Raw genomic sequence first — 26137 nt, 5'->3', positions numbered from 1 at the left:
CTTAACTACTATTGCTTTTGTATTGTTGTTGTTGTTTGTTTGTTGTTTTTGCCTGAACTCTAAGACTGCTTTAGGCTGGTATTCATATTGTTTGGAGTTTATTTTACTGGATTTTTTTCTTAACTGTCTTGTCAACTCAAATAGTGGATTTTTACCTGTTAGAAATATTTAATATACTCTGTTAATGTTGAATCTGAATTATTCAGTTTTAATATTATTTATCTGGGTACTTTCAATTTTTCTTTCAATAATTTCTTCTCAAAATAACATTTTTGCTGATAGCTTTTTTTCCTTTTTCAGTTTGGCATCTATCTGTTCATCCATTTTCTATAACCACTTATCCAGGAATGTTCGAGGGGGCGAGGCATTTTGCTCTTCCAGCCTGGACAGGGTCACCAGTCCATCACAGGGCAACACCAAGACAGACAACCATTCAAACATTGAGAATAGTTTTAAATCCCTCCAAATGACAGGCATTGTTTTCACAATTCCAGGTTGGCCAATAATTATCCTTGTATCTTTGAAAAATACAGTGCAAATCAATATTTTTAACCAAGGCTATTTTGAAAATTTACCCAAGAAAAAGTGTTTACGGTCAGACTTGTTTGGCCAATTTGTTCAACACTATCAGCTCTCTTATCACGTTTAGGCATAAATGAACATCTTCACATGGAGGTTCATTTACCTTTCACTTTTTAGTCAAATTAAAGAATCATCATCGTCTTTATTTGTCATTGCAACATACTTTTCAATTAAATTTGTCTTCTTCACTCTTTAGGAAGCAGTGGGCCGCCACTGTGTGGAAGCATTCTTTGCCTAAGGGTCTTGCTCAGGGACCCAGAGTTTCAATCTGTGGGTTTGGAACCGGGGAACTTCCACCTTGCTCCAACCACTAGGCCACCACCACAGCAGACATGTTGTTTAGACAGAAGCAAAAGTTGTTCTTTTTAGTACATTTTGCTGGGGGGGTGGAATTGAAAGGCCAGAAACACTGAAATATACACATTTTCCCAAGAAAGGAATAAAGCCTTTACATATATATTGTAATTATTCCCTAATTTCTGACTTTGGCCGAAACTAACGGGAAACCGTAACAAGACTCCTAAAAATTTGGACATCCATCAAGCTAGGATTACAACTCACAATTGGTAGATAGTTTGAATCAATTATATTGTGTAACTTGTAGATAAATTCAGATCAAAGGGAAAGGGGAAATGTTCAGGCCTCTATAGCAGGTGAGTTGGGGGATAGATATGGAAGACCAGCAGGTGAAAAAAAATCATCAAAGTGGAGGCTGAGTCAAAGAAAATGACTCACAATGAGGCTAAAGAAAACCAGGCTGCAGATCATCTGTCCTCCTATAAAAACAGGGATTTCCTTGAGGCGCTTCCTTCCAGACCGAGCTCAAAACCTGCCCCCCCACACCAGCCTTGACCTGCATTTGCTTTATTCCTGACCTAAAAGTAAATGTTACCAGTTAAAGTTTTGTGCAAAGCGGTAATAAACATGGGAGGCTGCAAAGGATGTTGGATCCAGAACAAGACAGGCCATCCAGATGAAGGTCAGGATTTACAGATGGGTCACAGATGTCTGTGAGGAGTTCAAGAGAATCGCTGTGTTTCAAGATGACAACATTTAACATTAAAAGTTTTTTTTTTTAAAGTTTAAAAGCTGGTTTTATGCTGCAAAGGGGTAAATTTAATACAGCATTGTATACACTTTTGTAAGGTTTCAACACAATATTAAAACATTAAGACAACCCACTAAAAAGAGGCGCAGATTCCTTTGTCACATCTGCCCACATGTGCTTCAAAGCTGATAAATTGGTCACATCTAAAGTGCCTCACAGAAGTATCCATACCACTCTAAACTTTTATGCAGTCACATCATAAACAGACAGTTTCCAGGAGCTTTTTAAAGATAAATTATGAAAGAAGTCTGACATTGAATCAGGACCCTTTGCCCCTATACACAATCCAAGGCAATCAACTGTGTTGGCGGTGGCATGCTGTGGGCATGCCTTTCTTTAGCAGAGACAGGCATGCTGGTCAAAGCTGATGGGAAGATTAATGGATAGAAAATACAAGATAATCCTGGAAGGTAACCTTTTGGAGGTTCCAAAAGACTTGAGACATGGGGAGGAGGTTTACTTTCCACTTCGACCTTATCTATGCAGCGAAAAAGCTGGTACCGAACTGTTTAAATTAAATCTTATTCATGGGTCAGAATAAACGCCTCAGCCTCGTGATCTCTTCAGAGAAATACTTTATACTCGCCTTTTAATTCCACCAAGGCACATTGCTGGACTGCTAAGCCCCAGAGGCAGCCAGATCTCTCGTGCAAATAAAGGTGCTCATTCACAGAGCCAGCTGGATTTGACTCCTAATCTGACACATGACCCACCTGCTCCCACCTGCTCCCACCTCTCTGACAGATTACAGGGGGAAAAAAATGCATGCCAGAAAAGACCTTGATGGAAGACTGAAAAAGTGATCCTAAAAAAAGATGAATGTAAATTCCACATAATGTACATGGAGTGAAACCAAACCAGTAACCATTATTTCTTCAGCACTCTCCAACGTACGCACACTCGCAGCATAAAAGCACATATTTTTACCTTTAATCACCAGACTTGGCAACGAGAAGTTTTCTTCCCTGGAGAAGGACGTGACCCATAAATTCAAAGACACAAAGCGGGGCATCATTCCAAGCCTTGGTGTGAAAAGTTTCTCCGTCGTCTCAGGGATGGAAACATATTGTTATTTCTTCACCGCTGCTCTCTTACTTTCAAAGTGAATGTTTTGCGCCTCCGGACCTCTTCCTGCCAGGTCCATCCCTCTTTCCATCCTTCCTTTTTTTTTCTCTCTCACTTATTGCTCCTTTTCCTATTTAATTCACAAATGCACTGTCGCTACGGTTCTTACAGAAGGACAAACTGAAAAGAAAAAAAAAACTAGTTTGAAACCATTTTCATTAAAAGGGATGGACTTAATGCTCTGTAGATGATTTTTCATCCTCAAACGTAAAAATATGTGCCTAACATCACCCTCTGCGATGTGACAGAAATACCATGAAATTACCAACAATTGCTTCCCCCACAAAGTGCTTGGAGTTTAAGTCACCACAGCGAGGGAAGACCAAGTTCACAGAAAGGCTTGTGAGCAGGAATTTTTAGCCTGGATGTTGGTGTTGGACACGTTGTCAAAGCTCGGGGTAATTGGTTCAGCCTGTCTGGGTTCAGTTCAGACACGTTGCGTCACGCTGCTTATTTTTTGCCAGTGACAAAAGGGTGATTCAGTTGCACCTCTCTGGGTTACAGTGGGAAAATCTAGTGACATATGACCTCATCTTTTAGGGTTTCTAAGCTATATAGTACCATCAGATTCAATAAAAGGTTGGATATATTGGATGGTATGAAATTCTTAATATTTAAGTGGATTTTATTGATTGATTTAGGATGTTTGAGATAAGTTTGACTCAGCTGGAACAATATGAACTCAGTAAGCATTCTTCACCTGCAGATCTCACATGAAACAGTCAGCCCCTAGTGGCGGATCCTGTGAACTGCATTTCCAGCACCATGATTATACTTTTTCTGTCACTGTATTATATGCAGTTAAAACCAGATATTTTCATGCACGGTATGAAAAAATGTTTCACTTTTTTTCATCAAAGACATTTCAATACTACTTTAACAGATAAGGATGTTTTGTTTGGGATGGAGATATGTGAACTTGTCAAAACAGAATTCTTATATGTTGTTAATTTTTTATTATTATTCATGGTAAATATCATATTCACACCTCCAAATATTTACAACTAAAACCTAATTTCCAGATCTTGTTATGTTCTATTAATATTTATATAGAATCCTTAAAATTCAGTTCAAATGCTAAAGCCATTCAAATGATAACTGCCCTTAAAGAATTGCAACCCCTGAGCACAGATTTGATTTTGACATTTTAAAATAATTGTTCTGTTCTATAAAGCCCTTTGATGCTGTATCTGTTTGTAATGATTGTTCTATGTTCTATTTTGTTCTTGTATGTTCCCTTTTTACAATAAAAAAAACCCCACCAAACTACTAGTCCAACACTCAAAAAAAAAAAAAAACAGTATGAAAAAAACTGACCATCTCCATTCTCACTGATATTAAATCAAACTGAAGCTTTTCAGTGAGATCAACGGCAATTGCCAAAATGACTTCTGTTAGCTCAAATGCTAAAATAATAAACCAGAAAATTAACTGGTAATGCTTTCTCTAATTCAGAATTTTACATCCATGTACTTATTATGTGGTAAAACTGCCTTATGATTTGGGTCAAATATTTTTGGTCTCCTTTTACATGTGTCTCATGATAGTTTGCTGAATTTTTGGTCCATTTCTGCCATCCGGTTTGTGACCCACAATATGATGCTTCCACCTCCGTTGTTATGGTGTTCTCAGACTGGTAAGCTTCCCCCTTTTATCCCTCTAAATGTTAAGAATAGTGATCATGGTCGTACACTTTGGGTAGCTAAACTCTTTATTTCCAAAGATGAACTCCCATGCAGAAGATATTGCTGGCAGATGACTGTTTAAACAGATGACCTAGGCACCTTCAAGCATCTGGAAATTGTACCCGAGGATGAACTAGAATAACCAGTGGTGATTTTTTTTTTAGCCCCACAAAAAAGCAGTGTTACCTTAAATGCATCCATAGTTGTGCTTCCAATTTAATTCAAGTGTTGTAAAGCCATGAAGGAAATAACTTTTCCGATTTGTTTAAATTCTCTCTCTCTCTCTCTCTCTTTATTCTGGCGTCTATAAATTCTAAAGAAATTTCATAATCCTAATTGACCCAAAATAGTTTAGTGTAATTTAACATCAGACCGTGAGGGGAAAAACTTTATTTGTTTTGTAACACAGTGCATGTCAATATCTGGTCATACTCGTAAGCGTGCCATGTCATCTTCTGAAGACAGGGCGAAAAGGCGGATGATGGACAAGAATCAAGCGTATTATTGACATCAATAAATGTCACAACTCACCCATATGTGCTTTTTCCTCTCTTGGTTCCCTTTCCTACTTTGAGAAATACGATCCACATGAGGCCATTTTGGCCAAGAGGACAAATTTACAGGTGGTTATTGTATTAATTGTCTTTTGCAGCGATTGCAGCCTTAATATCTGATTCACAGTTGTGTGAATTAGGCTACATCTTTTTAAATAGATTACTGGAGATCCTCTCAAAATCCCACAGTTCATGTTGCACAACTCACAATGGGGACCCCAGCCCCACCTTATGGAGCCCGAGCATTAATTAAAATCCTGAGCATTTACAGAAACATTTTCTTCTACTTAATTTTTTATTTCTATTTGTTGTTAAATATCAGACTCTGCTGTTTGCTCAGAACGGTCCATCATGCTGCACAAAATCCATTTTCATATATTATAATGGGATCAAATTTAACTATGTATAATTTGGATTTGACTCTGTACTTTTGGGTCAGTCTTGATGACTTTGGACTAATTCTAATGCTTATAATTAAATCCGAGTTTGAACCTCGATGTGAATTGACGGCATCTAAAGAAACTAAACTGAGATGTAACTCGCTCTTTCTGTGCTCTTGGTGGTGAACAGGCGGCAGATGTTTGTGCAACAAGGAAGCACCTGGGATCTGCAGGCAGGACGAACCGTTAAAACTTGTTTTGTCGGCTCTAACCGCGCATTCAGACATGCAATTCAGGTCACATCTGAATTTCATTTTATATGCGTGCTCAACTCAACTAATCAAACTAAGTTCCCTTTAAAATGACTGGTGAGTATTGTGAACATTTACAGGTTCACATTTCAAATACCAAACCAAATGTTTATGTACAATTGGATTTATTTTCTCATAAAACCTTTTTTTTATCTGTTTTTGTATTTTTCTTCTTTTAAAATGGCTCAAAATTCCTTATGTGCAATAATCATTAACCAAAAGAAAGGTCAAGTTCAAATACTCCTCAGCAAAGGAGACTCAGAGCATTTCCTGACAACTTTACAGCCATGACAAATTGTCCAAATCGCAATTTTTAGCGATTTAGTTCTTGGTCTTAACACCCCTTTGTGTGTGTTTTGTTTGCTTTTTTTTTGCATGTCTGTTTGATTGCATTATCACAACAAATCAATTATAACATCAGTTACTGGATAAAAAGAGGAAATGAAGAAATTTCTATAAAACATTGACTGCGTTAACTTTTTTCAATTACCTGCAGCTAAACAAGGCAATACTTCAGTTCATTGTTTTTTTAATTCTAACAATGAACTGCTAAAAGTAATCACTCCTGGGCCAATTGCCATTAGTCGCTAATCTATCATTAAATCGTTAAACCTACTAGGATTTTAGGCCACCTCAATCTCCTATAGCATATCTTCATACAAAACTAGGTTCCAAATTACTGAAAATGACCTAAAACTGCTTCCTTTTAAGATTAAAACTAAAAACAAATTTTATCAGCTTGGCAAAATGAGTCTTGCTTTTTAAAAAGGTTAGAGACTCCAGAGCCCTAAATCGGGACTTTCTGGTGCAGAGTACCTAATCTATAGTGTCATCATTACAGCTTACCTCAACATTTTATAATTTTATTATATTATAAATATATGTATATTATATTATACATATTCTGCAGCAAGTTAGAAACTACCCAGTAGACTTTCAATTCATCAAATAGCTTGGCAGGAAATAGTAAAGTCACAAATACTTGCAACGTGTCACCAAAGCTGTGTCGATAGCATGGGCGACAAAAACAATGTAAACTATATACCTTTATTTTCTCACTAGAGGAAATAATTTCTTATTTTCTTATCACTTGAGATGAACTGAATATCTGCCCCCTGCATTATTAGGCTCACATTAGCAAGCAGCTTCAGCTACCCAAGTCAAAATGTACCTTTTAGACACGATTAAGAAAAAAAAATGCCTTTATTAAATAGACAAAACTAAATCGTGCAAGACGGTAGTAAGTAACCGGAGGAGTTTGCTCTTATGAGTGTGTGGGTGGCCCTTAAAAGGGCCTTTGGTTTAGCAGTCATTAGCCAGCAGGCTAGTACTCTTGAGACTGAGAGGAGGCCTTCTTTCCCGCTTTCCCGGTGCTCGGTGCCGACTGGCCGGTCTTCTTCGGCAGCAGCACGGCCTGGATGTTAGGCAGGACTCCGCCCTGAGCGATGGTCACGCCGCCGAGCAGCTTGTTGAGCTCCTCGTCGTTGCGGACGGCCAGCTGCAGGTGACGGGGAATGATGCGGGTCTTCTTGTTGTCCCTGGCGGCGTTGCCGGCCAGCTCCAAGATCTCGGCAGTCAGGTACTCGAGGACGGCGGCAAGGTAGACCGGGGCTCCGGCGCCGACTCTCTCGGCGTAGTTCCCCTTGCGGAGGAGGCGGTGAACACGGCCCACGGGGAACTGGAGACCGGCGCGGGAGCTGCGGGTCTTGGCCTTAGCGCGGGCCTTGGCTCCGGTTTTACCTCTTCCAGACATTATCAGGCTTCTTCTTGCTTGCTCTTCAACGTGCAGGGTTCAAATGTTGATGAGGAAGGAGGCCGGGGGTGACCTGGATATAAACCTCTCTGGTGGTCCCGCCTCTCACCGCGATTGGTTACAATGGGGAGGAAGTATTTTCTGATTGGCTCTGAAGGGTCCGGCCGAGGAGAAACTAGACAACAATTGGCTTATTGCTGCTGAATTCAACCAATCATTGTCGGTGTTGGGAAATAACCAAAGACGATTGGTTAGTGGTTTCTCTCGTCGTTGTCAATGGATGATATTTTTGGGTGTAGACGCAAAAAACCAATGAAATGACTTCCCTCCAGCTTTAAAATTTTGGCGCCTTTGTCAATTCTGCGTGGAAATACATTCATTTTAAACCTTATAGTAATTTTTAAAAACTCATTTATGTCCACCTCGAAAAAATACGGACTTTTAGGATCATTTGACGGCCAACGTTTTTTGTTATTTGTTTTGAGAGTCCGTAAAGTTACTGAACTCCCAAGGCCTACCAAATAGTGTGTATATGTAGGTGTGTGTATATATATATAGAATCCAGGCCAAAATGGCTTGAATTGCATATCCCCCTTTTAAATGTGTTGCACTTGAATGTATTTTAGTGGAATTTTACGTGACAGAGTAATGCATAACTGTGAAGTGGATGGAAAAGGACATTTTTTCCTAAATTTTATGGATACTTTCTCTGTTGCCTTATATTCAGCTGTGCCTTGTAGAAAACATTGAATAAAATTTCTAGTAACTGGTTTTTGGCCACCCTTCAGTAGGTCCCAAAATTTGTGGAATGCACAACTAATTATTGTCCCTGGCACACTTTTTAAAGTTTTTGAGAACCATCTTTTGCATACACAATGTATGTGTTATTATAATTTACTCTATTTCACAAAATCCAAATAAAACACTTACATTTAGTGGGTTAAATATGTCAATTTGTGAAAAATGTGTGCAGGGTTTGAATATTTTTGTAAGGTACTGTGTTCTCCATGTGCCTACAGACAGAGAGCTATATGCTTTGTGGCTTTATTTTTATTTTCATGGCTGCCTTTAAAATGTTCTAGTTGTTACTTTTTCAGGAAATGAAATGTATGACATTGTTTACCATGTTTTTCATGATTCCTGTGATTATTGGACTAGCGTAAAAAAAAGTTTTTGACACAAAAAGTATATATTTGCTCTTTTTAGCCTTTTTGTGAAACCCCACTTTTCTATTTTCACAACAATGTACAGTTTAAGGATTGGAAGGTAAGTTCCATGTAACAAAAACCCATGTTTAAGATAAAAATGTGTTACAAAGTCCAAAGACTACTTGTATTACAAGGAGAAATCAGGGTAAACAGTATTTTTGTAGCTTAGTGTTTTTTAAGGGCCAAGAGGACTGTCCTCACAGGGTAAAATGCATGTGGACAAGAGCAGAACACTCCAAGAGTAGTCCAGAATCAGAATGACAAGAGGTCTGAAACAACTCTGCAGAGGTGTAAACGGCCGACAATCCTGCACTTTTAAAGAGATCTTCTGGACAGAAACCATCCACCTCTGCTGAGACACACAAAGGAACTCGTTTAGGTTTGACACACAGATGCATACCCCTCACCCGCTCTAGCCACTCTTCCTGTTGTCTGCTGACCTGTTGAAAGTGATCAACTGGTTTCAGTGTGAATTTACATCTGATGAAACAAACACGGTGCTTACTGGATGTCCTCTATGTCCAATACATTGTCAGTAAATAAGAGAAAATTGGTTCATTTAACAGTATAACCCATATAGTGCTATGTACAGAGTTTACATTAAGACTGAAAAAACATATTTTTCTAAGAAACAAAAACTCATCCAAAAGAAAAACTAATCCTCAGGAATAAAATTAAAACCCAACATGATGTTTGAAAAATAATTTATTTGCAATAAATTCGATTTTCAAAGTATGATAGAGTTCATACGTATTCTAAAATTTGCCCCCACCCTCTTACATAAAAGTCACATTTATATATACAGTCTTGCAGAGGTGCCTCGAGACAAGGAAGTGGCTTTTTTTCTCTTCTAAAACATTTTCATTTTGTTTTGTTTACAGCATGTTTTTTTTACACAGCGGTGCCTCCATCTTTGGGATCCCTTAACGTCTCTTCTGACCCTGAAGATTGAATGATTTAATTTGGTTCTTCTGATGTCCCAAACATTATTGCAGTAACTTCAAAGATGTTCCCACAAACAGCTGAAAATATGTAGTTTCACATGTTGATCCTGTTAGTCTTTGATGGATGCAGTGGTTTTCCTTGTTTGCCAATATACAGTTACTAATAATTGAATTTTTAGCCCTGAGTGCAGTTTCTTTTGTTCCATACACACAATCATATCCAAAACTTTGTTCACTTTGCCTGAGCTGAGCAACTCAATAAACGTTTCACTGAGACACTACAAGTTTAGGTCTTGCTGTGTTTGTGTAGCTCTAAAGTTTATATACACTCGACATCCGCACTAAACGTTATCTGAATCTTTTAACAGTGATTTGATGCATGCTGTTTGTCTGGGTGGAATCAATTATATTTCAATACAAGAACAAAAACCTGAACCTGTGAAATTGTTCTAATCCACACAGAGACAAAAATAGATGTACGGGCTTAAATATTTACTTACACCTTCTCTAATATTAAAAAGAAAATGACACTATCCATTTTTTTCCGCAGCCACCAAGAAGTTTCTGGCATAAATCTGGCTTCGTTTCGACCACTCTTTGTCACAAATCAATTAGTTTCCTGTCACATACAGACCGTTTATTCAGAGTCACATACATTTTAACGTGGTTGACGTTGGGATCGTCCCAGAAGCTTGATGTAAACTTGCTTTATCCATTACCAAAGCAATTTCGATGTGTGTTTGGGATCATTGTCCCCTTGGAACACCAACTTGTATACCCTAGATTCAAAAACTCAATCAAAATTGTTACCTCAAATGAAAAAAATTATCTGTAGGATGTTCAAACACAAGCCAAGGACCACCATAAACTGTCCACAGTAAAGCAGTTATTTACAAGAACACCAAGAGAGGGTGCCGACCAAGAAGTAAGCCTCTGGTCTGAAACAGACAGCTTCAAGCTCCACTGAAATTAGCTGCTATCTACATAGTCAAGTTAATTACATCCTAGAGAAAAGTTTCATGATTAAAGGGAGAGAGAAAAAAACAAAGATATCTACCCTCAATGACAGGGAAGTATGTTTAGAGGAGTCCAGGTGAGGCTTTTAACTGTAAAAACACACCAAGCACAGTGATGGTACCATCATGCTGTCGGGCTGTTCAGTTGCCAGTGGTGCTGGTTGATGGTGGGTTGGAACTTTATGTGAAATCAGCATCTATGCGGTTGACATGAACAACTTGTTTTGGAATGGATGAAGCAGAGTAACTATAAAGCTTCTAAATGGTCTCCACATTATACCTACAGAAAAATTAAAGGACCATGTTAAAAAGGCAGGTCTGTGCCAAAAAAACAACAGATTTCACAGAGAGCTAGAGAACCCGAACAACCTTGCCCAGAAGATTGGTCAAATATCCACGGCCAATACCAGAGCCTTGAACCTACAGAACCTACAAATAGTGTGCCACCATCAAGGTGCAATTTGCCAAATGACATTTATCCAAATATTATCGGACATATATATATATATACATATACATATATATATATATATATATATATATATATATACATATATATATATATATATATATATATATATATATATATATATATATATATATATATATATGTATATGTGCATATATCGTTTTTATATTCTGTGGATTAGAAAATGTTTCATCAAATCCAAAGTTTTCAACAATTTAATTCAATTTCATTAGAGCATGATTGTCCCACCCTGAAAAATAATGGTTCAAGTGCTTCATTATAAGCTCTACACTAATAGCACATTTATTGAAAATGAGAATATGAAAACTTCTGGCTGGCCACCATGTGGTAATAACTGAGCTGGATGTACTGTAAAGAAATATTGTGTTGGGAGGCATTTAACACGGAGCATTAAGTGTTGCTGCACAGTGAAGAAAGTATTTACAATAAGGAAGTCCCTGTGTTCACCTACCGATGAGACTTTTTACTGACGTATTCAAATTTAGGGTCGATAAAATCGTTGTCCAGCATGAGAGGTTTGCCTGAAATTTCAAAAATGAATCTAATATATGATATTTCACAAAAACAACTTCATAACACAAAATTACTATAAATACTATTTCTTTTCTGATTTAGGGTATAGGTTAAAACATGAAACAAGTTTTTTTTGTTTTGTTTTTTAAAGCAGATACGAATGCACTATACAGTTCAACTGAGATGGGATTTTTTTTTTTGTTAAGTTGCCTAAATAATGTATTTAAAATGAAATTTGCATAGAAAAGCACGCCCATGTCACTGTTTTACAGAGTAATGCGTCTAGATAGAATGACTTGTTTTTGGCAGGATAAAATAAATAGCACATTTCGTGAGACACACATAATGATAAATTATCTTTTTACAACCTTCAAAATTTGACAAGTGCCGTTTAAAAAAAAAAAAAAGAAAACCTAAGTCCAAAGTGCATCCAGTAATATCACACCAGCGTTTTTACACCATCGTATAGTTTCGGATTACTTCCACCACCCGTCGCATTCAAACGCTGTAGTTTGTGTTTAAATAGCGCAAAAAAAAAAAAAAATCCACTTTAGCTTTTCCTTTCCTCTTAATGAGCAGCAGATTTCTCCTCAAAGAAGACAGAGTTCCCTCTCCCCCTTTTAGATCCATCTCATGATTCATTAGATTCATTTTAGAGAGTTTTCCTCCCAGAAATATCTTCCCTTCAAGAAGTGCAGGTTGCAACCCACTGGGGTTGTCATCTTGTCAAAGTCTAATCACAGACCCTTTAAATAATCCCTGCTGTGACTCCTGTGATATATTATTCAGTTATCCACAGAGCTCGCTCCTCCGTTGGAAGCCGCAGTCTTGCCTTTCGATTTGTGGGACGAGCGGAAAGAGAAGCGCTTGATGATGCGCCGGGAGAAGCTGCCGGACTTTTTGCGGGTGGTGCCTGTGGCCGGGGCGGAAAAGCTGTTGCCCATGTTGGAGATGTCCTCGTGGGACTGGCTGAGGCAGGGCTCCTTCTCTCTGTGTCTCCTGCGGAACAGCAGCTTGGAGCCACTCTGGAGGAAGCCCACTGCAGAGCAGACAGCACAAAGGAAAACACATCAGTCAGTCGTGCAGCGTCACATAATACCTGGCTGAGTCCTGATACGAACCATTTTTCTGATTTAATATATTAGGACTAATCATGTATGCTGAGCAGCAATTTGATATAGATTTTGCACATGCTGCAGTACAGCCTCTAGAGGGCAGTCTTTGCTAAACCAGTCATTTGTAAACAACTGGTAAATTAAAGCGAGCGTTAGGTAAAACCATAGACATGATATAATATCTTTATATATGTCTATGGGTAAAACCACTGAGCTATATTATACACTGGAGTGCTAATCACCGTCTGTTTGAACGAGTCGCTTTGAAGCCACCGGCCGCCATATTGGTACTCCCTATTTTCTCCCAGTAACTAGGGAATATGTGCACTACAGCATCGAATAACGAGGATTTTCTCATGTTCAGGGGGGGGGCTTAAGACTTTTAAAATGTCAAATGCCATATACTTTTATGTTATGTTCTAAAACTATCACGTACTGAGAAAGTCATGTGCTGAAATATTTTGCATTTTATTCATTTAAATATATATGTTTAACATTTATAAATATATAAATAACAATATACAAAAACATATATTTACATATGTGTATACATATATATATATACATATATACATATACACATACTTATATATACACATATATATATATATATTTAATATGAATAACACGTAAAATATTTCAGCACCTACTTTCCTAGTAGTTGACAGTGTTAGTACATCCACTGACTGTAGAATTACCAGTGAAACGTTTTCACTCAGCCAGAAAACTGCTTGTTATTGCAAGCAAATCCTATGGGATTCTGTGAGAGTAGGGAGTAGCAAGATGGCGGCCAGTGACTTCAGTTTTTCGGCAAAATCAGCACTCCAGTGTATAATATAGCTCAGTGGGTAAAACAACTCTTCACAAAATACTAAAAGGATAAAATGAATCAATCTAGAATTTAAATCATGTTTTAAGGAAAATAAGAAAAGGTATGCTCTCAGTTTACAAAATGAACATTTAAAATACCTCTTCCTCTGAACTTACCTTTATGGTCCTTCAGGCTCCGGGTCTCCAAGCCACCAGCGGAACCGGTGTCAGACTCCACGTCGTCCACAGAGGGGCGCTCCGATGCATCAGAGGGCGTGGTTTCATCCGGGTCCTGGTGATGGCCCGCCCTGAAGTGGTTGCTGTGCATAGCCGCATCCATGGCGGCCGCGTAGCCGGTTGATAGAGCGCAGTTGTCCTCGGTGAGAGGAACCTGATGGGAAAACAATGTGAAGTATGAAGTTGTGCGTTATTGCTTAGCACAGAAAGAGGTACCGGCATATAACACTGAACTGGACTGTTGGCTTTTACATTATAGTACCTTCCAAAGGTATTTGTAAACCTATTAAGGCATGACTGTCCACCTGAACTCCAAGACAAAAGGGACCAAGAGCTCCATGGAATCGCTAGAGGAGCTGCAGTGATTCACAGCTCAGGTGGGAGAATTGATAGTAGCGCTGTCCGACTTACTGCCGGCTCGTTTACTCGTTACTCGTTTCCAGTGAGAATTGGACTCCGCCATGGTTGCCCTTTGTCACCGATTCTGTTCATAACTTTTATTTCTTGCCTTTTTTATCAGCTGCATGGTAAAAAAAAAAAATGGCGCTGGTAGCATCATACTGTGGGGTTGCTCCTCTTCAGCAAATGCTAATGCAATTCTGATTAAACACACTGAAGTTTGTGGTCGTACAATTAAACAGGAAAAGGTTCAAGGTGTATGAATACTTTTACACTTTTTCTGTATATGTATTTCTATATGTAATTATAAATCTGTGCATAAGCTCTAAAAATATCTGGAATCCCTTATTTAGACACCGTTTACACAAACCGACACTTTCTAATGATTTTAAGGCAAAAGTCAGGTCAGAAGATCTCCATTCTACTATTAACTGGAGGGGATGTAAATGAAGACTAAATATGGATCACACACATCGCCCGGCTCCATGTCATGATATTCTACTTATATATTTAGAAAAACAGTTAGAAATATCTTTTTTTTTCTTTGTTAAAAGCGAACAGGAATCTGGAAAAATTGTGGGAAAATAACAAATTTTGTCAAAATAAATGTGGGTCATAAAAGACAGATATAAAATGTCTCTGAGTTTAATCACATATTCTGTAGGACACAACGTTGACTCTCTGACCTTTGACACGCCGGAAATGATTAGCGTGCTCCTTTTTGTTGGCGTCTTCCGTGACGATTTGGACGCCGACTCTGTCAGTTGCCGAATGGCCGTCTCTGCAACGGGATCCAGGCCATTAGACAGGCGGCTGCTCTCTGAGCAACACAAACACACAGATCTACATCAGCGCTAGACTATGACTAATAAACTGTAAACTAGGCTTTGTCTAAACACGACATTTGCGATGCACTATTACTAAGAGCGTCAAAAGAAGGTTTTTGAAGAGAAGCGCCCACGCAGAGTCCATAAAAAGTAAAAGTGCATTTCTCTCCGCTCGTGTTGCACAGCTGCTTGCTGCCTATTCTTCTTTGCATCTGTTTTGCAAAACAATGTCTGGTTTTCACTGTGCAACTCACTGCTCGGGTTGGGGCTGCTGCTGCCTCCTTCATCAGCCAACACAGCTACTTTCTTTTCGTTCAGCTCCACTTTGGATGGTGAACACAGCGGGGAATCACCTGAAAGGCAGAAATCAATGGTGTTACACCTGTACAGCTACTAATCTTTGGCAGCTAACAGAGCGCTATGAAATACTCAGCGCTGTAGACAAACCTGGGCTGCGATCAAGCTTCATTCGCGACTGGACGGTGGTTACGGTGGTGACAACTGTGCCATCTGGCATGACTGTTCGATCTACGTCGACCTTCTTCGTTGGGGTCAACGAGGAGCGAATAGGCAAAGAATTCTGGGAACTGCGAGGTTCCTCGGTTTCTACATACAGCAGCTAGAGGAATAAAAAAATGTTTTAAATAGAGGTAAAGCTGTAACATTTATCAAAAATTAAAGTTGTGCAAAGACGTTCGGAAGAACATGGTGTCGTCTGCAAAAAGACAAGCAATCCACTTTTTAATGTGAAATGGTCAGTTTAAGGAGAATTTTTGATAAAAAAAAAAATTCTATTGCATGAAAGTAGCTTTGAAACACTTTTCTAAAATTTTAAAGAAAGGAAGATCATCTTGTCTCTCACCTCTGTGCTGATGGTAGCATCTGGTGCTAAGCCAGGTCCAGGGCTTAGACACAGGACATGTTGCCCGGTCGGCATTTTAGACTGAACATTCAGGGTGATGGAGGTGTGACCCGGAAGAAATTCTGGTAGGGTTGAGCATAAAAAGTATCCCAAATGAAAAAGAGTGGTATGCCATTTAATATTTAAAGCAAAAAAAAAGAAAAAAAAAAACGTGATCCGTCAATGTAATTCTAAGAATTTTTAACATTTTGTCTCCTTACACCCACAAACTTCAGCGTATTTTGTTGGGACTTTTTGGGATAGATCAACATAAAGTGGCTAACAATTTTATGGACAAAAAAATTATGCATGGTTTTCAATTTTATTTTGAATTACAGCTGCAAGTCCAGGTTCGCACATTTGGACTTTAACCTTTCCCCCCCATTCTTCTTTCCAAAAAGGCCAAACTCAATCAGATTTGATGAGGAGCTTCTCTAAACAACAATTTTCAAGTCTTGCCCAAGATTTTCAATTGGATTTGAGTCTGGACATCGACTGTGCCATTCTGCCACATGGATAGGCCCTAATCTAAACCATCCCACTGCATCTCTGGCTATATTTTTAGGGGTGTTGTTGAGGTCAATCCCTGTCCCAGTCTCAAGTCATTTACAGTCTCGGCCAGGTTTCCTTCCCTGTATATGGGTCCATCTATTGTCTCATCAGCTCTTACTAGCATCTCTGTCTCTGCTAGAGAAAACCATCTCCACAGCGTGATGCTTCCACCACCATGTTTCACATTGCGTATTATGTGTTCAGGGAATTGGCGAGGGATAGTTTTCCTTCGCACATTTGTGCATCTTGTTGAGTTTCAAAGAACATATCGGCTACTAGTGGCGTGGCAGGGCAATTACACCCCTGTTTATGTTTCTAATAGTGTCGTGTACAACCATCGTAATTAAAAATGTTACCATGTAGATGCGTTAACAGAAACGGTACAACAATCCTGTACCAGTAGTCAGGACCGTAGTGTTTTGCATACAGGCCAGAAAGTTACATTTTAGATCTGGCCAGAGCATTTTCCTACATGTTTGTTGTGTTCTTTAACTGGCTTGTAGCAAACTGCAAATTAACCTTCAATGGATTTCCTTAACAATGGCTTTCTCCTTGCTACTTTTCTATAAAGTCCAAATTTGTGGAGCACACAACTTATACTGTATTTGTCTTAACAACAGATTCTTCCACCTGAGCTGTGGATCTCTGCAGCTACCCCAAAATTACCATGGGCCTCTTGGGGGCTTCTTGATTAATGCTCTCCTTGCCAGGCCTGTCTATTTATGTCAACTACCATAACTTGGTAGGTTTGTAGTTGTGCCACTCTTTCCCTTTTCTGACTTTTTTCTTTATCTCTGACCTGTTTGTAGTGTTTCTTGGTCGTCCTGATGCTGTTAGTTCACAAATGTTCCCTAACAAATTTCTGAGGCCTTCAAAGATGAACTGAATTTATCCTGAGACTTAAAATAAATTAAATATGATTTATGAAAGCAATTGGTGGCATTGGGGCGAATGCAAAAGCCTAGCACACCCTTCAAATATGAATGTGTAAAAAAAAATTAAAACGCCATGTATATTGTACGAGATCATGCTGGGGGAAACAGTCAAGTGGTATCAATACTTTTGCAGGGCACTATGTTGGGAGCGTTTCCTACATCGTCTATTACAGCGAGTCAGCCAGCTGTGCCTTTTCAAACAGGGCTGGTTTTGCTTAAACAGTCTAACAATGTTGCTGATCAGGTTTGTGGACGGCTGCCAGTAACAAATTGGTATTGAGCTTTTCCTTACGCTCTCTTGTGCCGCTCCGCTCCAAAAGCCTGATCCGTAGCTCTTTGGTTTCCGGGACCAGCTCCCTTAAACGCATAAAAAAACAACTGCATCAGAATGCCAGGGACAGCTCAACAGCAGAACATATGTAGAAGAGCCAACACACAAAACACTGTCCGATACATTTATTAAATACTTATTTGTATGAGAGTCTTTTATACTCGTTTAATTCATTGTTTGTTTGTGATTCTTATGCTGATAAATCTTTACCCATGTTAAATATAAAGTAAGTGCTTGAAATGAATTACATCTGTCGCAGCTCTCGCAGAATCACGACACACAAAACAAGGAAGCTGACGGAGAGGAAAACACGATCATTTATTGCTTTATAAGCAACCGTGGAGCCTTACAGAGTAACGTCTTCGCTCCATTCCAGAGCAGCATTGGGGTTGCTCGGCACAGGCAAGAAGCGGGTTCTCGTCTCTGCAGGGGGCTGGTCCAAACTCAGGACACAGCAGAGCTCCCCCGATCTGGACCACAGGCCTGTAGACAGCACAGCGAAGAAAGCGAGAGCTCAGCACTCAGCAGAAAAAAAGAAATTGAGCGGAAATGATCTGATACAGGGAGAGAATAGCTGACCTTTATTTAAGGTCACTCGGAACTGCTGGAGAAGGAGCCGTCTCGCTAATCCATGGGATGTGGAGCTGGCTCCCACTGAGAGGTGGTCCACTGGGGACTGGGAGTGTGCAGGGGTAACAGTGCAGAGCAGAGTTTTAATCTCCGTAAACCCATAATCTATTAGTAGAAGTCAGCCTCTGGCATTCATTTGTGTCAAAAAATAGATAACAATTAAGTTGTCCCTCGGGTGGCAAGTGAAACGGTTTTCTCACCAAACTAGGAGACACAGACGGCTTGAGGTTGAGGATCATCGCCGGCTGGGCGCTGAAGAGAGTGTCTTCCACCATTCCTTTGATCATGTCCAAGTCTGCCCCTGCCTCAGAGCCCTGAGAAGGTAAAAAGAGCACCCAAATCTCCTCTAATGACGCTGAACGACGTAGAGATGAACAGAAACAGCAAAAAAAAACAAACCCTGCTTTCATGTTCATTGATAATTTCTGATGATATTAAAAATGGTACAATTTTCTCCATTGTCCATCCTTTCTGCAGCATTGTTTTCTAACTCCGGCTGTCTTGATTAATGCAATAAATTAATGAAGGTAAACGTGTGGTCGCCACAGATGAATGCGGCCTGTATGTTCATGTAACAATATTCCAGAGTGGCATTTCCTCCGTGACTCACGATGAGTTAAATGGGCCGAATGGTGACTCACATGCAAATCCTAATGGGTTGCACTGAGATTTATTAAAAAAAAAAAGAATCTGGTGGAAAACTTTGAGCAGAAAAAAAAAAAAGCAAGAGAAGCATTTGCATGGCGTGCGCTTCGTTTTGTTTTTATTTGAATGCGTGGTCTCTGCTTTTTGGTCGGCAGAGACTGCGCTGTCTCAGAAAACGAGGCCTGCACTGGCTGCAGGCATATCAGATTAGCGCGGCGTCGGTCTCAAATGTTCTCACCTGTCTCTGCAGCTTACACGGGGACACGGTCAGAGAAAACGATGGCTGCTTGGAGAGAGTCCAAGATATCAGCAAGCCCTCGTCTTCCACTTCCTCCAGGGACACTTCCACCTGATGGAGACGGACAGTAGGGTAACCCATCCAATGCAAGGGCGCGCAGCAAGGAGAACAGGGATGCATTTCAATGATAAAAGACAACCATTTCTGCAGAGTAGTCTATTATTTACTACAATCGAAATAGTATTCTGTGCACTGCATCCAAAATATAACCCATTTTATTACAATCAGGGTCATGACAAAGTCGTTTTGCCCGTAATAGCACTTCTGGCTAGGAATCTTGATACTTTTCTGCCATTCACATATGTTTTAGAGGTCAACATTAAAGCTTCAACAGCTCTGTCCTTGTGCTTTCATACCTTCGCCATCATAGGTGCAGTAGTGATCTGATACGTATCCATGGAAACAGCAGCGGGTGACTGCTGGGTCACAGTCACAGGAAACGTCAGTGTGTCTACTCGGCATTTACAGTGTAGAACCTGCAGAAGGAGAGCAGGGGAGACAAGCGTCACAGAAACTTATCCCGGGTTTCACTCTGCACACGCGGCATCCGTCGTGATGGGACGGATGATACAGGACAAGCTTCGTTGTGAGAAAGAGAAACTGTGTCTGGAGCAAATATCACTCATTATCGCACAGCTTACTTGACTTTATCTTCGCAAAAGTATTCACACAAATACTAAGGTAATGATAACAGAAAGAAAAAATCCCATTTGGACACTTTAAGCTGCAATACCTCTTATATAAGTCCTGGAAAATCATTGGTCTTTACTATCTGGATGTATGATGGATTAAGGAATCGGATGTACAAACTGTAATGTGTTTAATTGTTACGTAATAGACCAACACAAAGTGGCGCATTAGTATGAAGTCAAATGAAAATATGCGATTTTCAGACTTTTTTTTTTTTTTTTTACAAATTAAAATCGGGGAAGGGTTTTTCATATGTTTATTTTTGAATTTAGGTTCATCCATGTTCCCCTCAACTCTGACCAGCTTCACTTTCCCATCGCTACAGCATGATGCTTCCATCATCATGACTCGCCGTGTTGATGATGGGATGTGCTGATAATAGTTGATGTTAGTGTTCCCTCACACATGGCGTTCTGCACGAAGGCCAAAAGTTTAATTTTGGTCTCATCCGACCAGAACGGGGTTTTCACAAGTTTGCTGTGTCACCTACATGACTTGAGACAAGGTGTAAATTTTTTTTAGCAATAGCTTTGTTCTCACCACTCTTCCAGGAAGGCCAAACTTACCAAGTGTGTGACTCAGATTTGTCCTGTTGACAGAACACACAACCTGGGCTGTGTGACATTTGCCCTCTTGGCTCTAGAGCTTAAATTATGGCCAGGTCCACTCTCTTTAATAATTATTAAGGCACCAGATTTTATGTAGGGGTATCAGTGTAAAGGGGGCTGAATACAAATTTTCATCCAGTTTTTCAGGATTTTTATTATCCATCCATCCATCCATTTTCCAAACCGCTTATCCCTCATGGGGTCGCGGGGGTTGCTGGTGCCTATCTCCAGCGTTCGGATTTTTATTATCAAAATTTAAAAAAATATATGATTTTCCTTCAATATTACAGTTATGCGAATCAAATAAAATCTAAAGAAAATACATTGAAGTTTTGGGTATTAATAGGAGACGTAAAAAAAGGCTTTATGAAAGCTTTGTAATTATATGTGCACAATGTACCAGTCAAGTTTGGACACACCTTTGTCATTCAATGACTATTCTTTATTTATTTTTTTTTACATTGTAGATATCTAGTGAAGACCTCCAAACTTTGAAGTCAAAGTATATATAATTATGTAGCAAACAAAGACTTGTGAAATATATAACCCAAACATCTTTTAAATCTTTGTTTTGATCCCACGAGGGAGCGATCAGAAATGTTTTCCCATCAGTTTTGAAGGAGCTCCCAGACGTAATAATAAAAATAAAGTCAAACCACTGAATGAGAAGATGTCTCCAAACTTTCGACTGACGCTGTATTTCTTACCATTTTGTTCGCCGACCGGTTAGCGCAGGTCACGCTTTCTATTGCAGAGCCAGCGGTTAACTGGAGACTGCTGTCAAAAGTTATCTGGAGGGAACTCTGGAGGAGGAAGAGAAGGAAAAAAACTGTCCTTAATATGACATGAGGAACAAAGGGGACACACACGGTGGGGATGGCAGGAACAACCCTGATACACTCTGCCTTTCACTTGTAGGTTAACAGCCAAACTCACTTCTCATTTGATCTGAAATGTAAATCAGGTCAGACATAACAATGAATTTAAACCCTATTTGATGCCAGTTGAGGTGACTGAAGGTTCTTTGATTACAGTATCTTTGAGAAGCAGAAACCATGTTATCACTGTAGATACGCCAGCAAGGAATACCAGATCCACTTTATAGCGTTTTCTCAAATTAAACATTTCCAAATGTGTGCCTTTACAAAACGCTAGCTAAACTAAGATAACGTTTAAGATAATAGAATGGCCGGTGTTATGCATTCACATGCCTTGCAGAGCATGAATGAAGCAAAGGAAGCTTTGTTGATTAGTGAATTCAGATAATTTGGACCTAAGCGTGCTTGTAAAAACGCACCTAAAACTCTTTTTCTGGTAGTAATCGAAAACAAAACGTTAGAAATCTATACAGACTGCTGCTCAATAAATGTCTGCTAATTGGAGCACCTCAGCCAATCCTGCGAGTCAGTTGTTCCGGCAGCATCCATTAGAAAAATTGCATCGGTCAGTGCTTAGTCATGCGTACAGCACGGCTCCATTTCCTGCCTGTAAAGTCCGGGTCGGAGGATACCCCTTACAACTCATTAACAAAGAGAGGATCAAGGAAATCATGGAAACACCAGCGGTCATTGCTTCTGCGCCTGTGCGCCAAAAGATCGGTTCAGCTGGACGGCTTTAACTAGCACAGATGAAGCAAGTGAGAAAACATAAACCTCCTATTGTCAGAGCATATGTTCCACTGGGTCCGAGTCCAATCTATGTCAAACGCAACAGTAGAGGCGGGGCAGAAGTGCTGAGGGTGATATAATGAAGTTTATGGTGAGAGTGTGTGTGTGTGTGTATGTGTGTCAGTGTTGCAGGCAGAAGGCCAAATGCAACGCTGCAGGCTTACACATAGGTTCAACCGGACGAGCACGACAGTCACATGACGGGTGTGTACAACTGACTGTGTTCGGTTGGCCGGCTCAAAAAAAGCTGCACAGTTCTGCGTTCGTTCTGTCTATTCAGATGGTCGGAAAATATAGGATGGATTACTGATCGTTAGTTTAGGTGGCTGCTGTTGAAAGCATATTCTAGGAGAATCGTTGCAAAAATGCGGTCAGAGCAAAACTGAATCATAGGAGGCAGATACTGGCAAAATATTAGCTGAGATGGGAGGAGGGAAACAGGTGAGAGTCAGAGAATCATCTGAGAAGATACGTAGTCTGGGCCACCGACTATGGCTTTCTTCAAAATGAAAAAAAAGAAAAGAAAAAAAAACAAATTTTATTGCATTTCAGCACAGATCTGTGTCAGACACAGCAGCCGTTGACAAAAAAAAAGCAGGGACAAGTTTCTATTCTCGTAAATGTCTTCAGGAAACACTATAGCCACGCTGCCAACATGGATCACATTACAATACAGCCTGAAGGAAGGTTGGCTCACCAGAATCGTAGTCTCTCTTTTCTATTATTTTGTGCTAATCATCTCGTCTGAATTTTTACTCCTTGAGCATCATTAGTTCATCAGTGTGTCCATCTACTGTCTAGACATCCACTTTTTTTTCTGTATAGGTCCTCAGGAGGTCATTAAGGAGCCTTGGACAGGATGCTAGTCTATCACAAGGATCATATAAAAAAATACAACGATCCACACCCTGCAGTGAAGGGAGTCATAAAATAATCAAACATACTTTTCTTCTAACAACGGGAATAAAAACTCCAACCAGAAATGCCGCCAGCTCACCAACTGGTTAAAACTCTAAACACGTTTGTGTGTTGCAGCATTTTGAATTCCTCCAACTCCAGCAGGGTGAAATACGAAAGACTTACTTGATCGCTTGTTGCTAAGGATAAAAATATTCATTAGGTGTGATACATTATATTTACTAGTACCAAATATTTTCTGTCTGGGCCTTTGTCTTTGGCACAGAGAGTTGTTTTAAAGTTTTTTTTGTTTATGTGCCAAGCTAAAGTGCAGAACTCTTTCACGGTTCAAATGTTTAAAAGGCAGCGCCGACGTGACACCGAAACAAAACATTCTGAAGGCCACAGACAAACTACAGTTTAATATTGCGTCTGAGCCAAGACCAAGGAATGAAACCACACCCCAGTTAAGCATGGTCTTGTTGCAAGTTGGAAAACCAGTTGGATTGCTAATTGTTTAACGCTAACTACGATTAGTTAACTACTACAAACAATGTATTTGTCTCAATTTAATGCGTTTAAGTAAGGACCGTGTACAGCGCAATGTATAACACTGGTTAAAAATGACAGAAGTGCTAAATGATAATGTTATATATTGCTCTCTCCCTTTCATCTCCTCTTTCTCTTCCACCTTTTCTCCCTTTTAGCATTTTGTCTCATTTGTTTCTCTCCTTTTTTCAGTGTCCATTGAACATGAAATAGTCCCAGCATAAAATCTAATAAAACTTCTTGCACATATAAATCAAGCAGAACACAATGATGAAAGCAGTAAGGCTCCACATGTGAAAGTGAAATCTGTTGGGCTCTTTTTGGCATTAAGGCAACAATTCTTAATGCCACATTGCCAGACAAGAAACAAATAATAATAATTTAAAGAAAGCGCTGACTGCCGGCACCATCTACAACAACTCAGATATGAGTTACATCAATATTTTCACTTTGTGATGAGCAAAGCATTTTTTTATTTAGTTTTGAATTGAAATCTCATCTCTAATGATGGCGTAAACGTGAGAAACACTCAAATTAAACATGAGGTAATTCAATCTTTAAGATTTACTGAAATAAGAAGTATTATAATCACAATAACTGTCCTGTCATTCATGTATATTATCATCCATTTTCATTTTTTTAGGAGCTTGTGCAGATACTTTGGTCTAGTGATAAGCTTTCCTTCTTTTTAGAGTATCAACTATTTGCATTTGTATTTATCCAGCATGTAGCTTACACTTACACTTTTTATGCTGGATAAAAAGTACCAAACTAAAAAATTTGGTCCTGTTCAATCACAGAACAAAATATTTTGTCAGGGTTCCCAAACTTCTGGGCGGGATTTTGTGGGGAGTGTGCATGTGAAGGACAAGTGCGCAGAGAGCATCCTAAGGACATCCCATGGTGTCATTTCAGTTTTGTCAGCATCGCTCCCTCTGGGTCCAGCTGGTTCTGAGAAGCATGTGGGTCAGCCAGAAATACCCCGGCCCTCTGGCTTCTGATGACCCTTTTTGATGAATCCTTTTTTATGCTTTCTGTTTATGGTGCGCATCCAAGGCTAAGACTACAACAAATAAACAGCTTTTTTTTTTGTAGAGCAGACACACACGGTCAAATAGGGATCTCCTGCTGGGGGGAATCTGTTCATTTTTAAGAAGACAAGGTTCATGACTGTAAATGACAAATGAAAAAAAAAAACAACACTTGGAAGGACAAAGGCCATGTTAGCTAAACTGAAGGTTTCCATACATATACGTTGAAATAAAAATAAACATTTGGGGAACATGGCTTCCATGGTGTGATGTAGCTGTAATGCAAACTGCAATATAATGGAATTATGAAAATAAAAGCTCAAGTGCTTCGGTTAAAGAGTTTCAATCTACCTGTTGTGACTGAACTGGCTTTAGGAGTTTATAAGTTTTAGACGTTTGTGCACACATACTTCCTTTAACATAAATGCAGATAAACCTGTCTTACCTAGGTGGCTGAATGAAAGCCTGAATGATGAGTTCTGTTTTCGCCGGATGCAAACCATTATTTATTTCTTAAAGCTTCCTAAAGGTTCCGTCATTGACAAGTCGACTTTTTTAAAACAGAGTACAGTCCTCCTAGTCCACACTATAATAGGAAACTAAGTCCCAAAGAGTGAACTTTGTCCAGATCTTTGTTAATAAAGTGTGTAAAGTTACCATTTATGCCGTATCATGCATTATAAACATCAGTATACAAATGCCACAGGTTAGATTAGTGGTGTTTTCATGTGATATAGTCATGTGCCATGTTTGGATGAGTTTTGACTACACACATGCAGATGCTCTGTGTGGAGCTAAAACAAGGTAGGAAACTTAAGCCAAAATGCATTATTCTAACAATAAGTGAGGATTCAGTGGCAATTAATATTCCTGTTGCACAACTCTGCATCTACCATGTATTTCTATGGCGTACAAAGATACTCAACTTTCAGTAGGTAACGTGCCAGCACTGTTTTCCTTTTCATGTGGTCCTGTCAAATACCTATTATGATCTTTAGCTAAAACAGCCTGTCACAGATTATTTGGACATGTTAAAAAATTATGTGGCAGCACCATCACCACTCAGAGACACCATTCGTGCCACATATATGTGCTACTGGTACAGGATTTATGCAAGTGACCCTCGACTGTTGCAGCAATGACCCAAAAATCACATTACTTAATGGCATGATAGGCAATGCAGGCGCTTTGTCTGCACCGCTGAAGATTACCTCAATTTAGAAATGTCAATGTCATGATCCACAGGTGTTTTGGTTTTCTTTTGTGTTTCTTCCCTATTGTTTGAAAATGTGTTGCCATATTCAGTTGTTTATTATTGCCATTTGAGCTTTTTCAGATCATTGCTT

The 26137-nt window shown here is 39.4% G+C and overlaps 2 protein-coding genes across 3 annotated transcripts in view; both read right to left on the bottom strand.

The window, feature by feature from the left end:
* Positions 1-6929: 6929 nt before the first annotated feature.
* LOC105929328 (histone H2AX) lies at positions 6930-7579 on the bottom strand. The gene has a single exon (XM_012867051.2). The coding sequence runs from the start codon at positions 7496-7498 to the stop codon at positions 7070-7072; it is 429 nt and encodes a 142-aa protein (XP_012722505.1). The 5' UTR covers positions 7499-7579; the 3' UTR covers positions 6930-7069.
* A 4253-nt stretch (positions 7580-11832) lies between these two features.
* c2cd2l (c2cd2 like) overlaps positions 11833-26137 on the bottom strand; it is a 29821-nt gene continuing 15516 nt past the window's right edge. The window contains exons 3-15 of one of the 2 annotated variants that reach the window (XM_012867155.3): positions 21355-21450; positions 19706-19825; positions 19290-19400; positions 18607-18720; positions 18356-18452; positions 18127-18259; positions 17738-17802; positions 15920-16041; positions 15505-15676; positions 15312-15410; positions 14917-15011; positions 13772-13985; positions 11833-12708 (exon numbers count right to left, since the gene is read on the bottom strand). In XM_012867155.3, the coding sequence (XP_012722609.3) occupies positions 12455-12708; positions 13772-13985; positions 14917-15011; positions 15312-15410; positions 15505-15676; positions 15920-16041; positions 17738-17802; positions 18127-18259; positions 18356-18452; positions 18607-18720; positions 19290-19400; positions 19706-19825; positions 21355-21450 (1692 nt within the window). In that variant the 3' untranslated portion in view covers positions 11833-12454. Of the gene's footprint in view, positions 12709-13771; positions 13986-14916; positions 15051-15311; positions 15411-15504; positions 15677-15919; positions 16042-17737; positions 17803-18126; positions 18260-18355; positions 18453-18606; positions 18721-19289; positions 19401-19705; positions 19826-21354; positions 21451-26137 lie in introns of both variants that reach the window. The other variant, XM_012867153.3, reaches the window with a different exon arrangement.

Source organism: Fundulus heteroclitus, chromosome 11 (assembly GCF_011125445.2).
Source record: "Fundulus heteroclitus isolate FHET01 chromosome 11, MU-UCD_Fhet_4.1, whole genome shotgun sequence".
In the NCBI taxonomy this organism is placed as follows: Eukaryota; Metazoa; Chordata; class Actinopteri; order Cyprinodontiformes; family Fundulidae; genus Fundulus; species Fundulus heteroclitus.
The sequence above is the reverse complement of the archived record's forward strand: the minus strand, read 5'-3'. Positions and strand labels throughout refer to the sequence as shown.

Bases quoted from the DNA above. Each gene is read 5' to 3' on its own strand.
- LOC105929328 (XM_012867051.2), bottom strand. From the start codon at position 7,498: ATGTCTGGAAGAGGTAAAACCGGAGCCAAGGCCCGCGCTAAGGCCAAG.